The sequence below is a fragment of the Haliaeetus albicilla genome, chromosome Z, assembly GCF_947461875.1.
Source record: "Haliaeetus albicilla chromosome Z, bHalAlb1.1, whole genome shotgun sequence".
NCBI lineage: Eukaryota > Metazoa > Chordata > Aves > Accipitriformes > Accipitridae > Haliaeetus > Haliaeetus albicilla.
In genome coordinates this window covers 9,604,675-9,622,068 of record NC_091516.1, presented here as the reverse complement: position 1 = coordinate 9,622,068, position 17,394 = coordinate 9,604,675, and the positions used below count along the sequence as shown (strand labels likewise).

General features: G+C 34.9%; 1 protein-coding gene across 6 annotated transcripts in view; it reads right to left on the bottom strand.

Annotated features, from left to right (window-relative positions):
- Nucleotides 1-17,394, bottom strand: part of IPO11 (importin 11) — a 105,813-nt gene that overhangs the window by 67,807 nt on the left and 20,612 nt on the right. For 5 of the 6 annotated variants that reach the window (XM_069777386.1, XM_069777385.1, XM_069777383.1 and 2 more), the window contains 11 exons: nt 15,578-15,781; nt 11,013-11,145; nt 10,006-10,064; nt 9,099-9,147; nt 7,343-7,422; nt 5,758-5,950; nt 4,164-4,316; nt 3,856-3,899; nt 2,881-2,971; nt 1,375-1,422; nt 630-735 (listed from right to left, as the gene is read on the bottom strand). In XM_069777386.1, the coding sequence (XP_069633487.1) occupies nt 630-735; nt 1,375-1,422; nt 2,881-2,971; nt 3,856-3,899; nt 4,164-4,316; nt 5,758-5,950; nt 7,343-7,422; nt 9,099-9,147; nt 10,006-10,064; nt 11,013-11,145; nt 15,578-15,781 (1,160 nt within the window). The remainder of the gene's footprint in view (nt 1-629; nt 736-1,374; nt 1,423-2,880; nt 2,972-3,855; nt 3,900-4,163; nt 4,317-5,757; nt 5,951-7,342; nt 7,423-9,098; nt 9,148-10,005; nt 10,065-11,012; nt 11,146-15,577; nt 15,782-17,394) is intronic. The other variant, XM_069777388.1, reaches the window with a different exon arrangement.

Sequence of the window (17,394 nt, the reverse complement as noted above, 5' to 3'; positions counted from 1 at the left end):
AAAGGTACTCATGTGAAGGCCATCCCAGTGACAGGGACCTTGGTGAGAAGGAAAACCCACGGCAGATGGGCTCTTTATGTAGAACCAGCCTCCAATCATTCACATTTTACAACACAACCCAAATCCTTACTTCCCCACTTTATTGCTGGCAAAATTAATTGAAGAGTGCTAGAGGGCTTGTATTTAAACTAGTAGAGAAGAATAAAGCACTATTTTGGCTAAGCTACAGTTTTACAGAGATTATTCCCACAGATTTCAGTTGAACTTTGCTGTCTAAAGGGCTCTGGGGTCTCAGGAGGCCTAAACATCTTTTTTTAAATGAGCAAAGGTAAATGTCCTGAGAAAGTTTAGTCAACTCAAATATATGCAGGAGGACAGACTTACAGTATTTTTACAGAACCCTGGAAGTATCCACCACACCATAATTTAAACATAAACTGCCAGGAACACTGTCACTTCTGTGACTGTATCAGTTATCTATATGTATTTCATACCTCTGCTCATTTAGTGGATGTGTTTATTATATTGAGTATTTTCCAAGTCTGCAATTATTAGACATTGTATATCATCAGATTTGTATCAACAGTTCATATTTAAAGGATAAAGGCATAGCAAACCAAGATGTTTACCTGTTATGAGAAACCTGTAGTTCTGCTAATAGTTGATTTTTAAACCACTGATCAAAATCCACACTATCAAATAGTTCATAAGCAGCCAGTCCAACCGCATTATACACTGGGGAAAAACAATAGTTATGCTTATTGTTTGCTTAAATGTTCAATTTTTAATACTAAATAATCAGACTAAGTTTCAAAAAACATTTTTGATAACCTGAACGTAATAAACAAAACAAAACTAAAGCACATCTTTCTGAAGAAAGACATTATCAGACCATGGTGAAGGGAACTCTGGAAGAAATTTTAGTAAAAAAGGTATTGCAGAAGAAAATCCAAACTCTTGAAAATAGTTAAAAGCCGTAAGAACAATGAAGATTTTATTCTAAAATCAAGAATGGTTCCATCAGAGGTCTTAGACAATTCTTTTCTTTTGCCATAAAATCTCCTCACTTGTAAAATGGACAGTATCTCCATGGAAGCACTGTAGCTCATTTATTTGCAGACAGGAAAGTACAGGACAATACGGGAGACTGTCTAAGGGTTTTTTTCATAAAAAATTTGGAAAAAGTGCCATATTTTTACAAAAGCATTTCAAAAAGTGAAGACTGACATCAAGTGAAAGAAGAAACAGGGTTCAGATCCTAATTCCCAAATGTCTTAAAAAAATCTTGCAAATTCTTCATATAATTTTTAAGAAGTCAAGCACATACACAAAAGCAGCTCTGTTACTTTAAAGGTAAAGTAAAATTTAATTTACCAGCATCTTTAATCAGTATGGCACTGGTATCTTCCATGTTGGTAGATCCTACAAGACAAAGTTAAAATAAAGAAAAAAGTATAACTAAAACAAAGAACACAAGCAACTTTGCACTTACACACTTTAAATAGTATGCTGTGAATTAAGATCGCTTTGCTATTTTTGTTTTATTCACAAGTTCAGTTATTTCAGTTTTGATACTTTCTTCAGTTGAATATACTAAAATCAAATCTCTGCTTTCATATCCCATTTTTGACTGATGACTTCAGAGCTGAATATTTTTAACAGCAACATGCAAGTCAGAAGCATGTATTTTAAATGAACAGACTCAAAACCTGCAAATTGCTGATAAATATCAACCATATGATACTATTTCTGAGAGTCCTAGACCTAGTTCCTATATACCTTACATGCGTGCATGTGTACTTAAAATGCGTTAAGTAAAGATTTTCTAAAATCTTAAGAATTAATGAATTCTTAATATCATCTAGTACTTCCAACAGTAACTCTCAGGTTGAAAACATCCAGAAATGGCTACTAGGGGCTTCAGGAGAAAAGAAAAGTGTACATGTACCTCTTAGCACAGAGGTACTAACTTCCATAATTCTTGGAAGACAAAATAACTGTCAACCCTGTTGTAAGGAACCTTTTACCATTCCCAGTATCACAGCACAGCAGGCCATCCTGAAACTTACGTACACAAAGTATTTTATGAAGAGATTCTGTGAAGTCAGAAGCCACTCTCAGAAAATGAGTATTTATTTCTATTTAATAGGACGTACTGATCTGTTCTGGTAAGTTCAAATATAAAATATTTTAAGTCAGGTAAGATACAACCTGGGGAAACAACCTAAGCTGAAATGACAGGGAAAACAAAGCAGCAGCTACCACTCATTGTCTTTCAAGGCCACTACAAAACTTAGTTTGGGGGCAGAGAATCATAGAATAGAATTAAAACTTGAATCACTCCTCAGTCTATGAAGACTGCAGTCTTCATACAGAAAACCACTAAATTTCTAAAGCAGATTCTTCAGATTTGGAAAGTCCTCTAGACTCTCCAAAGTGACAGCATAACTTGAACTTTTTCTTCTAACATTTTTTCTTTCCCCAGGATTTTTGCAGAGAAACAGCAGAATTACCATAAACTGCCTTGCAACATTTGAACAGGAAGTTCCCGGTAAAACACAACCTACAGAATTTATAAAGCTTGTTGACCATTCTCAAGAAAGCCTGAAACCTCATGAAAGTAAAAATGCCCCCATCTTTGTCAGTCATCTAAAATAGTTATGACAAAAAGTAAAGAATCCTTAGGAATTCCTCTTACTAGGTAAACATTGCATTTTCCTTATGGTAGGTTTAGAAATACTTTTAAAATATTAACATGTCCTTTCAAAAACACAGAGTGAATGCACTATACGAAACAAGGTAGAATTGTTGTAACGGTTGACAAAAGCAAATGTAAAGAATTCTACATTTTACAGTTCATTTATTTTTTAAAGAACTTACCTTGTAGACTGTGAACCATTTCTAAAAGCACAGGGATAAGAGTCTGATTATATTCATGGAAAATATCAATAAAAAGAACTTCTGTGCATGGCTGAAAAATTAAAACATCTGTTTTAGAACCTATCAAAATGAAGGCAATTAAAACACATTTTACGCTAAGATTTTAAGTGCTGAATACCTCGCACCAAAGTTCATAATTTAAAATGCAATATACTGTAGCAAAATTACTATTATACCACTCTTAGTACTATACAGTATGCTTAACTCTTGCTAGAGTTTGATGGCTGTATCTATATCAGTCAAGTTCTGCAGTAGGACAATGGATTTGTGGAGCGAAATAGCTGGTGTTGAGGAGCCAGTGACCACACTGTAGGCATGTCATGGTTTCTTTTTGGATTAGCTCCTGGATTTGATTAGATTTTGAATACCCTTTTGCACTTGGAACACACTAGATGCACGGGATTGGGTTTTTTAGTTTTAGAATGAAAGTAATCCAGCAAATAAATTTTGAGATCTCCCTGCAAAGCAAACCACTGCAGTGATAACTGGGAGATTCATTACAACAGCATACTTTTGATCTGAACTAAAATGCTAATATAGATGCACCCGAAACATTCTTCATTCATCATGTCTACTAACAAAGTCATAAGTGATAATACCAGTTATCGGTTTAAAGAAGAGACAACTTCTACTGGGTTTAATCACCATCAGATACTACACAATACAAATGCTGAAGCAAACTCCTTTTCCCTCCCTCCTAAAATATGAATTGTATAGTTTCCAGTGTATTTCAGCATGTTTGAACATTGATAAAGGAACAAAGTTAATTTATACTAATTCTAATGAAATTTCTTTAAAGATTTTTTTGAAAAGCACAAGCCTATCTTTCTACCAAATATCATCTCTTGGTTACAAGACTATCAAGAAATGCATCCAGAAATGTTGAATGGTTTTGTTTCAAATTGAAAGACTTACTCTGAGACTGTACTTCCAAGAATCTCCTCCTGACTCTTCTACAGCTATTATTTCACAAAGAAAAGGAAAAAGTATTATTTCAGCTATGGTTTGAATAAAGTTTAGTATTTAGATATGTGGGTATCAGAGTACTGAGAAATCTCTTGTTATGAAAACAATCTCTAGAGGGAATATTTGTCCATGTAACAAGACTGCAGAAAATAAAACAGCCAATATTGCAGTAAGCAATTTGTAGAGGCAATGCAGATATGAACCTCTACTATCAATATCTAAATAAAGTGCAACCAACTACACAACATGTTTCTTACTGAAGCCTTCTGGGTCCTCTTCCCACATGGTTAATTCTTCCTTTGTCAGCAGGAAATAGTGGGTGACTAATCTCCTACATATTTCCATTAGTGTTGGATATGTGAAAAACGCTGTCTTTATCTTATGTGCTTCAAGGGTTTCAGGACTGCTATCTGAAATAAAACACAGAAAATTCCAAATTACAATTAAGTGGATTAATGATCAAACAGTAGTCTAGTAAAATTAGAAAAAAATCAATAGATAAGAAATTCTTCTCAGAGAAAAACAAATACATTTTTGTGGCAGATTTTCATTGCAGACTTTCAGGTAGTATACTTTATTTAAGCAAGGTGAATTCCCAAATTAATTTACTCTTAAGAGAGTTCTCTAACAGCACAATTAGACTGAAGGGTCATTAGGGCTTCACAAAGTATTTATAATGCTTTTCAGCTACTATGTAGATTAAAATAAAAACTGTTTACCTGCTGGTTTTGTTGATTGGGTTTTTTATTTAGCATTACTGAATTTAAAAACACATAGAACCCAAAGAAAGTTTCATTTATACCTATTCAGAGTGTTTATCCAAATACAATCTTAAAAAAAACATGGAATTTTTAGGATTTAATACTGGTTAAGGAAAGCAGCAATAAAACCAAGTACTGTATGCTATACAACCAACACAAATGCTATATATCATAAATTAAGAAAAATAAATTTTCTATTTTAATTTTTCTTTAATCACCCAGTTCTCAAAAAGTCAAGTGCTATAGCTTTTATCAGAATGTGCTATATTCTTCTTGTCTCAAGTAACCACATTTCTATTTCAAAAATTCAAATACAACTATGAACTTTTGCAAGTAGAAATTGCTGTTAACAATCAGTGGATTTAGAACATTCTAAGGTATTATAAAATAATGGAGTAACATTGAAATATAACAATATTTTGAAGAATTTTAAATGCTGGGTTTGTGTAATCTTCCTGACACATACCAGTATGCTCATGAAACTTTTTTTCCAATGCTTATTGTTATCTAGTCATTGCCAAATGCCAAACTAAAGTGGAAAGTTAGTTTTTTTAATACAGTTCAATTATATTTTTCATTATCCGTACACAGAGCAGTGTATGAAGATTCAGAATGAAACAGTACGACCAAGCAGAACATATAAACTGCTTTATATTCAACTGCATGTCAAATTCACTGTTTCTGTATTTCAGAGTACTGGTATTAGTTAATTACAGAAAAAAAAAAAAAAACCCAAACATTTTCCCAAATATTTCTCAAGGGAAAGATGCATCAAACCATTTGATGAAAATAAACCGAATTACATACCTCAATATTTTTTAAAATTGGTTCAGTGAAAACTAAAACAATCAACAAAGAGATATTCATGTTCCTTGTGTATTTAGAACTACTTTAGCAAGCCAATGTCTATATATATTAATGCTTTAATCATCAAAATAAGAATTATCATTATAGAGACAGACGCATACATTACTAACTATTAAAACATTAAGTGCTTCAAAAGAAAGTCTTAAAGGAGTTTTACTGTTTGGAACAACTAGCAAAATGTTTCTCAAGATATAAAAATGGTTTTAGTAAATAGCAGCAGTACCTTCAATATTTTTGGATGGCTTGTATGCATAATTTTTTACAATCATCTTAATGAGATTCATGCACTGTACAATAAACCGCTCAAATACAATTCCTTCACCAGCCTCAGTGAAAACATAGCTTACAGCAAACTCCAATGACCTCTGAATCAAAGGGGTGAATGAAAAAGGATGTTGATCCAGGAAGTCCAAAAGCTAAAAATTAAAGAAGTAGAAGAGCAAGAAAGAGAAATAAATTCACTTTTTGTGCAAGTCTTATTAAATGCTTTCATAAACTAGTTATCAAAAACAAGTGCCAATTTATATAAAATTGTAGAAAAGAAAACTGAACACAGACAGTAAATTAGGTAGGGATCAGTATCAATGGTTAATGAAGCATTATTTTGCCCTGAAATTCTTGATTCATGTTCAAAACTACCTTTTTTTATGCTTAAGGAACAACACCCATTTTAACTTAGACCAGCTTGCTAGCAACAGAGCATATAAAACATATCACCCACACTTAAAACTCTGAACATTTTAGCAAGTAATTCATCCCTATAAGAATTATTGTAAGTAAAAGAGGCATGAGGGAAATAACTTTTTATTCTTTTTTTCTCCCCCTCTACTGCAGTACGAGCTTTTGCTTCTTCAGCTTAGCTTTTCCTACTAGTGGTCTAGAATGCACTTGTCAATTCCTTTAGTCTCCTCTACTACTGCAAAAATGCCTAAATTCTTGCATCTGAATTTCTACAGGTGGTAGATTATCTATTAAAGTGTATTTTAATTTCAGGTGTATGAAAAAAGATGCACATGCCTCACATACTTTGCTTATTAGTTCACAGTAAGAAGTGCTATGACAAAGACTAAAAATATTGGGTCAGAGCACCTCCAGTTCAATTTTGGTGAAACTGACAGGTGCCTCCCACTTTTTATAATTAGGCTGAATATTTAAATAAGACCCTTGGCTCCAAAATAGAAACTGAAAACAACACGGATTCTGTAGGTTTTACATCTTTTAAAAACAGAGCAAGTGACAATGCTAAAAATACCTTCTGATAATATATGCAACTAATGGCTGCACAGAATTAGCTGACAACTCCAAATGTATTATATAATACAAAAGACAGAGGGTAAGAGAGTTTTTTGTTACATTTTCTTTCAATAAACTAAAAATGGCCAGTTATCCAGTAGAACTAACAGGGCCTTAGAAATAGCAATCTAACTACTTATAAAAGACAGGATGACAAGTTTATCTCTTCTTTATTCATCAATGCTGATGCTAGGATTTGTTTTAGCAAAAATTCCAGTATTCTTTTTTGAGCAAAATCCTAGCTAAATTATTTACTTATGAAATGCATTTAATTGTTTGAGCTAAGGAAATGTATTCTTCACTCCTACAACTTCTGCCAGCATGAATAAACAGATACCCTTTTTTTCAAAAAAATTTAAAAAATATATTTCATAACAAAGAAGCTTTAAGTTGCATTACCTCCCATTTATTAAAAGATCTGAAACCTATTGGCTTTAAGGCACATACATATCTGAATGGGGACTGCTCCTCCAGAATGGCAAACTATTCAGTAACTGAATGGAGAATTTACTTACCACTTTAGTGAACAGAATTATAGTCTTTTCTAGACGATCTCTGCATACGTTTTCTGCTCTTATACTTCTACCTGGTAAATCAGATATTTAACAACTATCATTTTTTCAGACTTTCCTTTTCTTTCTGGATAGCTAAGTTTTGAAAAATAACACTGGATAACAACTTGTTTTATCTGTAGTTCAGGGATTACAGCAGCCAGAAAAAAGTTCTATGGCAGAATAAATTCAAAGTCAAATTCAAGGTAATGAGTACTAGGGGCTGGGGGGTTGTGGAATCTTTAACCGTTTCTCAGCTGCAGTGAAATTCACTGTAACTTATCAGAATAAAACAACTGGGACACCATTACAGACAAGTCAATGATAAAAGACAGTTAAAATAATGCAAGCAAATGCTAGCATAGAAGAGAAATAAAAAAATCATTGAAAAGATGAAAGTGCCCTTTTATTAAAGCTATGGCATATCCTCACTACATAATATTAGGTGCTTTTCTAGAAACTCCACCTTAAAAATATAATTGATTATGGACACTGGAAAACATTCTGAATTTACAAAAAACAGATAAAGCTCTTATAAAAAAGAGAAAAACATAGAGCCATAATGAAGGCATACAGGCAAAAAGCATGATACAATAAATGTAAACACTAATCTTGTAAGGTAGTCAGGCCTGCTTTTGCAAAACAACTTTGATTAGAAAAGTGGAAACGGGAAGGTTCAGCTCAGTTCCACCTTAGGACATTCAAACTCAACAGTCCTCATGTTCTAGGGGACTATGATAAACACCAAGCTTCAGGATGGGATGGCTTTCAATACAGTTAATTGAAGCTAGGCAACTATCTTGCCAAAAATGAAAGAAGAGCCAGAAAGTGCGTGACTGCAGTATAGTAGAAGGGGCAAACAGTTGCATGCAAAGAAGCCTGCATTTTAGAAGAGCAAAAGAAGTATTTTATTCTGCCATTGAACACAGTGGCAGTTTCCATCTTTTCTAGCAATGAGGCTCAGGGCCCAGATTAGCCCCTCTTACCCAAGTACCTTCATTTATATCAAAAAAATTCTTTCTACTCCGTGTAGACATCTATTCTCAGAAAAAGCATTGAATCCTAAAAGAATGACCTGACAGGCTTCAAATGAATGAATGGCTTGCACCAGGTCTACTACAAGTGTACAAGCAAGAAAAGAGGAGCAAGTTCAGATGCAACACTGCTAAACATCTTTCTGCTTTGCTTCAGGTAACTGCCCTGCAAAAGCACTAACACCTGCCAATTATGCTTATATTTGTTGACTGTGTTAACCTATGGTTGCCTGCCTCAGACTACTACTCTTCCAGTTATAAAGTACATATAGCTGAATGTGGTCTTTATTTTCCATTTTACACATACCAAAATATATGGGAAACTCCAGGAAAAAGAAAAATCATAAAAATCTCCCAAAGAAGAAGACTCAAGATGATATGGGTTTTAATAATATCTGCATATTTTAATATGGATACTTTGTCAACCCATTGCTTAATTATTTTTTTTTTCCTTGGCATTATCACACCAAGCATAATTTTGGTCACATTTTAGTCTGTTGATATAAAAGGACATTTTTACTGAAGTCTTTTCTGACAGTTTCGGCAGCATTTAAAGTAATAGCTTTGCATTTATAAAAAATACCTTGCACCTAAATGATTATTGATGATGCACTAAACTGTATTATGTTTTCATCCAGCTTCTAATATTTAACAACCAATACAGTGAAAAATATCCAGATACTTACTACACTCCAGAAACTGTTTTAGCCGTTCAAACACTGCATGTAGAAAACCCTGAAAATTATAAAAGTATATGTGTCTTTTAAGGATGAAGCTTATTTTGCACTGTATTATGAGAAAAAAGTTGGGTCAAACCGAAGTCAGGTCAGATGTGTTACTAGCTCAGGCATCACTTTATCACTTTTAACTGAACTGATTATCTTGGACAAACAATTTCCTCATGAAACAAATAATTAGCTAGCAGACTGCACAGATGATCCAAACTGACCTTATTAGTACCACACAAACAGCATAGCATCTCTAATAGGAAGTACAGGTAAATATAGTCAATATGCTTTACAATCTCCTTATCCAGTTCTTTCCTGTTCTCAACTTCCTAGTTTAGGATGTAGGTTGTAGGTACCCAATTCCTCCAGTAAAGCAGGCTGTGTTCAGGGTTAAGGAAGATTTAAGTTTAGATTTCCCCCCACCCACCCCCCTCACCCCCAGGTAGGCAGCCTACCACAGGCTTTAATCTCAGACAAATTCTATCAATAGAATTTGATAGCAGAATATGCCATTACATTCATTATTAAATGAAAACATAGTCTTCAAATGATGGTGGGAGAGTACATGTAAGACATCTTTCAGTAGGCAACAAGGGTCTCACTACCATGTGACATGTAAATTGGAAGGGGTACCTGCTCTTTTTTTTTAAACATCATGCCATTAGTATCACAGTGTTCAGGATCTTTCTAGGATCTGACAGTTCTTAACTGATGGGAGGACACCTTTGACAGCGTATTGCTTGATCTTCCTTTACATAACACAAATGTGTGCCTTTCAACCATCTTTAAACATAGGCTTAAGACCACCTGAAATCATCACAAAAGATTTCTAATCTAGAACTAGAAACAGATATATGTCACTTACCATCACCTCTACACTCCAATGAGGTTCTACAAACCCATGGACTGTCAGTTTACGAAGCACTAGGAAAAAAAAAAGGTTACTTGTGTAGGTATTTCTCAGCCCTTGTTCCAACAGATTTCAGAACAGGATTACAATTACAGTTGCTGTGCCTTTCTTCCAATTCTCCATATTAAAAAATATGTTTAATTTTGGGCCTCTGGATGCCTCAGCCATACCTAACATGAATCTAATTCTGTTGAAATTACTTTAAAATTGAATAAATTACATGTAAAATAAGGAAGAGAACTCCAAGAATTACTGAATCAAGAATTCTGCAAAAGCTGTAAGTATTCAACCTCTGAAAGGTTCTGCAGCAGGAAAAGGACCAAGTACAGTCAACAAGGGCTCATAAGCCATCTTATGAATTTTCTCAGGTTTATCACTGCCAGTAACCCAGACAAGCGGCATGCTGCACCTTCCAAAACAATTCAAGGCAGGTATCATCTACATTGCAAGCACTGCACACAAACATCTCAATTCTTCAAAGCAGCAAAGTACAGTAAGGATATGTATTCGTCCCACTGATAAGTACTTGAGCATCAACCTAAAATCTAAACTGACTGCTAAGGCTACCTCTTCACTGAACACAAGGTGAACTTAAGAAAAAAATTCATAGCTCACAGCTTCCTCAATTAAGTGCCTAAAGATAGATGCAAGCCTAAATTACAAAGGAGATAAAAAACCAACCTGTTATGCCCTCAACTTTCCCACCTCTTAGACTTTGACTTCTTAAAACATGCATATCAGAAGGGTGCATATTGAGAACAAAAGTACCTTCTCCCTCTTCCATGTGGACAATCCTCCTTCTGCCTTGCAAAAGGCACAAGTAAAATAAACCAAGATTATTGGTTTTCCCATGGGCATGGCATTGTTAGAGAATGCTAACTTTTTACCAAAGAAGTCTTACTCAATCACTGTGAGGAAACTTTTTTTGATTCCTTATATTTAATATCATTCTATATTATTACCTTTCAATGACAACAAGGTTCTTTCTAGTGAATTTGAGGCTGCAGCTTCATCCCCTGTACAAACGTGCTGTAGGAACGTATCGGTATGATGATTCCACAAGGAACATGCAAAGCTATAAATACCTGATGCAAGCTGCAAAAGGAAGAAAGACCAACAATATATTGGATTTCCTGAATTTGGCTATAGCATAATAAATTCCTAAATTTTAAAGGCCAGTTTAGACTGTTAAATTAATTAATCCATCTTCTCGTATATCACAGGCCACAGTGTTTCACTGGCTTCTTTGCTGTACTGAGTTGTACTGGTCCAAAGATGTTTTCCAGAAAAATACCTTGTCTTAATTTGAAGATGTTATGATAGACTCACCTGCTTCCCTGGCTACTTGGTCTGTGACTCTAACACTTTAAAGATAACTATTTAGGCCTCCTTTCTTATCTGATTTTCATTAAACAGAGCCACAGGTCTATAATACAGTATGAGGCTTCAAAAAACTATCAGCTCTCCTCATCACCTCCTCTCTGACAAGACTTAGACTGTTTGTCTTACAGCATAGTTAGTATCTGAATTAGCTTACTCTGGGACACAGCAGTTATACGCCTATCTCTAATAAAAATAGCATTGAACAATGCCTACACTGAAACTAACTTTATTTTGTTGATAGCTGCAAACTCTGACTTTTGCCTCAAATTATTTAAAATACAGAATGACAAATAGTTTCTAATCAGCTAGCACTGAGCAAATCTCAAACTTAATTCACATTACAGTTTCCAAATAGTGCTTACCTGATAAAGATATGTGAAGTATAAACAGAAGATAAAGAATATCTCATTCAGTTATGGTAGCACTTGACAGCTTCATAGTTAAGGATGAAACTGCACTTAGTCTGCTACACATTACGTCAATGGAATCAAAAGCACATATGACCTGTTTGGTTGGTTCATTTGAGTAAAGGTGAGACAGTAGAAACTCCTGATAATTATTCAATAATGTGTTCATGGAGTTGCAAAAAACACAGCACTGAATAATTATCAATAGCTTCAACCTACTCATGCTTAGGGGCTTGATTCTGGGTATTGGGGGGGGGGGGGGGGTGTCTCTTAAATAGAATATGCTAATACTAACCATAATAGTAAGCAGTAACAACTCAGATAAAAAAAAACCAAAAAACAAAAAAAACAATTCAAAGCAGTAATAATAGTCCTAATAGTAGAATATACTCCAGATAAACCCATTTGTCATGCGATCAGTGTACCTTAGTACTAAAAAAATTTAAAACAATAATTGCTTTATTAAAAATTAGGGGGAACAGAACCACAAATATACACAGTATCCATTAGGAGGACTCACCACATTTTTACATTTGAAGTCATTCAACTAGCAATTATAATTCGTATTACTGCAGGACCTAAAGGCCTAGTTCTGGGGCTAGGCTGTCTCAAATCCCTGTAGTCAGTAAAAGAGGCAAAGCGTGGTGGGAAAAAGATACCCAAGCTAAAGAATAAATACAAAATATCTTCATAAATGAAAACTGCTCATGATGAATAGTAACTAAAAGCAAAGATGGCAAACCTGTTCAATGTTGGATTTCATAGGCTGCCAACGATCATGAGAATTCTTATTCAAGATTCCTATTTATGACCATACTTCAAAGATTCAGCAATCTCCAAAGCAGGAAAGAAATCAGAACAGTCATAAAAACCCTCACTGAAGTTCAACAGAGAGACTAAACTGAATGGTGTGTACCCAGTAGCAGAGAAAGTACCCAAAACTGTCTTGTACTTTATGGTAGGACTGTAAGGACAAGTGCTTCTAATTTAAGCTAGAAGTTCTGCAGAACTTCACAGTTTCAGAAGAAAAAGTTTTTCAGATAAACTGTAGAAATATAACAGCATTCTTTCAAAACCAGGGCCAAGCAGCAACAGGAAGACTTGAAAGCCTAATGTCAAATGAATTGGGGGAAAAACTGTAACTGTTATTTTCACTGATTTGCAGTGAATTCATGATATCACTTCACCAATACATGCTATATGGCTATGTGCTATTATATACATAAAAACAAATACAAATACTACAGGTTTTAACCCACGTAATCAATTTCTTCCTAAAAGCAGTAGTACATTTTTATTACATACAAAAATAGAAATCACTGGTTTTACTTCTAAGAACCACCATCTAGACTAAGTCCAGAAAAATAGGCTCAAAAGAAAATAAATGTTTATAACCACCAGTGGTATATAACCAGATATTACGTTTTTCTATTTGTACTAAAGCAGCTGATTCTGCCTTGAAGATCATTAATGTAGTTATAATCATAACTGTACTATTCACCAGAAAGATGAAGTTATAAATAAGCTGCATTTACAAGTTAGTGTATCACAATCTGTACATCATCTAACATTTTTCTTTTTAAACCTCAGGTAACAGAGTTCAGTAAGGGATGCCTTATCTGTAAGAATGACCTTGTAATCTTCAAGTACCATATTATACTAAAAATTTATCAAGTGTTTCCAAAGCTGTACTAAAAGAAACGTTGAAACTGTAACTACTTATCTGAAAGTATCAAGAAAGTTTGCAATCTGTTACTTAAGCTTTTAGAACTTTTAGCTTCAAATGGCTCCATTCCGTAAGAATGGTTTTGACTGTCCAAGTCACATGCCATCCAACAGATGTGAATTCCCTTTACCAGGAGACAGAATAAGCAGACTTCAAAGTTGTCCAATTTTGCCATTATTAAAAAAAAATGAAACCTTAAATGTGAACCCTATAGTGCCAGATGCTCAGAAAATTTCCTTTTCCCACCTAAAGTTCAAAAAACTGTGAACATACAGTGTTCCCAACACAGTGAAACTGGATGCACTGAAAATTTTCATTCACATCAAATCAGATGATAGAGGAACTTTGGATGCTGAACATATCCACAAGTTAAAAACCAAGATTTAAGCATAAAAAGGTTGCTTAAAGATTATGCTTTTTAAAATGAAATTTCAACTATACTTTTAACAAGAACTGCCCTACAAATAAAAAAAAAATTGTTATAAGCATTTTCTTTGCATGTCTGAAGTTGTCTCACTCTACGAATAGAAGAACATACTAAGAAAATACCATGCCAAAAAACTGACATTCCATAAGGAAAAACACTCATACAAATTTAATTAGTTTCTTGGAAACACAAAAATGACTGAAGGTAACTGAGCTCTTTTTAAACCTGGTAAGATGGTGGAAATACAGCAAAGGTACTGTTAGACACGACAACTTTAACAACAAATACCAGACCTTACAACCTATAAATTCCTTTCTGTCCCTCTGTTGAGATGGTATGGATTTGGCTATTTTAAGAAGGTGGGGCTTTGCAATTGGGTTTTGATTTTTTTGCTATATCCTTGAGCATTAACAGTATTTTCAGCTGCATAACCAGGCTGTATAAGCAACACCTTGATTTAGGAGAGCTCTAGAAAAGAAGTCATTATCTCATTCACTCTTTATTGCTTTGGAATTAGTATCTGTGAATATACTAAAACCTGTATTGTTCAATTATCCAGATTATGTATAATGGCCTAATAAATTTCAAAATATAAACAGATATTTCCTATACAGAGAATATATCCATCCTATCTATACATGGCAGAGAGAGAAAACACTTATTCTACATACACATCTTATAGCAACACATCATTTCAGTCCTGTCCTACTACAAGAGGCAGCCTTCAGTTCCTCAGACTCCTGATAATTAAAATTTCACCTTAATGATTACACAGTCAGAAAATTTCTTCTACATAGATAAATAGGTAAACCTTCAGAAATAGTCTTCATTATCTGCACTATAATATTTTCTTTAAAATGGAGGAATAAAATAAAATTTTCAAAATTCAAATGTAACGTTTGGAAAAGACGTTTAACTCACTAAATTCAGTTAACTGTACTACACCATTGCCTAACTCCAAATGGGATTGGAGATGCAACAACCTACAGCCAAAGGTAAATCTGTGTTCTCATCAGTGGATTCTTAAATTGGAGAATGTAAGCTGCATGAGACAAGATTTGGCATTTGCCTTTTAATTAACATCTTGCCCTTTATTTAACCTGGAGAAAGAACTTGACCTGGAAAACCCCAAAAAACATTCCCACTGACAATAAAAGCCAAAAAATACTGTGGTATGGAAGCTTAAACCCCAGTATTTTTTAAAGACTATATTGAATTATGAATCCAGAGCACACTTTCAAACCCACTGCAAAATCATAGATAATAAGATCTGCTGTACAGCATAAGATTGATACACAGATATTGTTCTGTAGATGAACCTCTGCTTCTTAACTCAAGTTATTATAACAACACTTAAGATGCATGCAAAATTAATAAAGATCTCAAAAACATTTCACTTAGAAAATGACTTCCAGTTATTTCATGTTGTACATATACCCACCAAAGTAAGAGCACTTCTATTGCAAAGGCAGACATTAAAGTCAACGTACCTGCCATTAATGCACTGCCAGCTAACCACAGGAAGTGGCAAGCAGGTACAATACATGGTTTGCCTGCTCTACAATATTGCATCACATTACTTACATCATAGAAAAGTTTCCTATCTGCAGCAAGCCGTTTAGATGCCAGGGTCTTTGTAACATGATAAAAGGTAAGTAGTGCTCTGTGTTGTCGAAGATCATCCTGGACCTTCACAGATTCCAGAAGAGTGGGTATAAGTTCTGGCCATTGCCTTGGGCAGTCCACCCTGGCAACTTTAGCAATCAGTACAGAGATCTGAGTTGCTATCTGCAAAAAAAAGCAAAACAAAACATAGACACCAAAAAGTCAAAGATCATTTAGGAAATGTACAATGCAGAAATTAACAGCCAAATAAAATCTGAATCAAAAAACCTAGTAAGGATTGCTAGATTTTTGTGTGTTTTTTCTCAAACTATTTTTCAGTTCGCTAAATGCAAATTAATGTGGAGAAAAGTCTTCTATTTTATGTTTATGGTAGATATTTATATAAAATGCTAAGCTGGCTACCTTGTTTAGCTTTTACATAAAGACCACTAAATTTATTTGTTCTAGAAATCACATAAAAGAAGAAACAGGTATTTGGGAACCACTTTTTACTTGGTGATCTTTTCTATTGCTTTCTACAAATAAAGACTGCTGAATACATATTACCCTTATTGCTGCTATACCTGAGTTTTAGTTTTTAGAGAGAGACATTCCGTCACCCCAGGCACACATGCTTGTAAGCCACAGTCCCATCCCAGTGGCTGAAGCCGAGACTCTCACTTGCTCCAGATCCTTACACCATGGGCCAGGGGCACCTGCACCACCACCACCATCTGACTTTGGTTGCTGGCACCAAATCCCACTCACACCAGTCTTGCCAGTAGCTGGCACCTAGTCCTTGCAGCACACACACACGATAAACAGAGTGACATTACACAGAAAGATAAAGTTAAGGGATTCAATCAGAAGACAGGACAGACTGGTGATTAGGCACAGGGCTTGTTCAGACACAGGTACTGACCAGCCATGGTTTACACAACTGGCCCTTTTTATACCCTCTTTCTGTCTATTCCCCACTTTCCTGCTCCACAACTCCCTTCCCCTAAATGTATCTGAATGAATTTTGTATAGTCCTTCATAACCCCACCTCAAATATCCAAGAGCTTCATGTTCTTGTTTCCCCGTTCTTATCCCATCCGCATTGAAAAGGTCCTTGATTGGATTAACGAAGCAGCTGCTCTCACCTTCAACATACCCTCACATATCACCACATTTCCAGCCTAGGGAAGAAGGTGCTTTCTTATACTGTCAGAAGGAATCCAAGCAACTTATGGGCGTAAGAGGGAACAGCCATGCTCTCCTCTACTGCTTCCTTAGCTGTTTCACCTGAAGTCTCACCAGCCCACAAAACTTCCTACAACACTCATTCCTATCCACTGACTTAGGGAGAAGAATTGCGTCAGAAAACTGACATCGATGTTTGCAAGGAAGAGCTGAGAGTCTTATTTTCAGATCAAGTGATGTCAACTGGCAGGGGGGAGCAAATAAACTCTTCTCCATGTGTGATACAAGAAGCAACCTCTCCAGGGACGCAAAGAGGCATCCTTTAGGACTGGTTTTTAAGTGAAAAAAAATCTGCTGTCATACATTCCAAGGAGTATTTTGTTTCTGTGTTCCCTCCATATGGTAAATAACTTCAGAGGGCATGGAAATTATGCTCCCAACATATGGTATGTTCTCTTTTTCTTCTTCCCCTCCCCTGGAAGTCAGCTCGTATCATCACATCTCAATACTATGTCTAATTCTTGTATTTTTGGGTTGTCTTCTTTCTTTTTATACATACTAGAGTCATAATTTTTCTACCTTCAATGATGCAGAAAGCACAAGCAGATAGC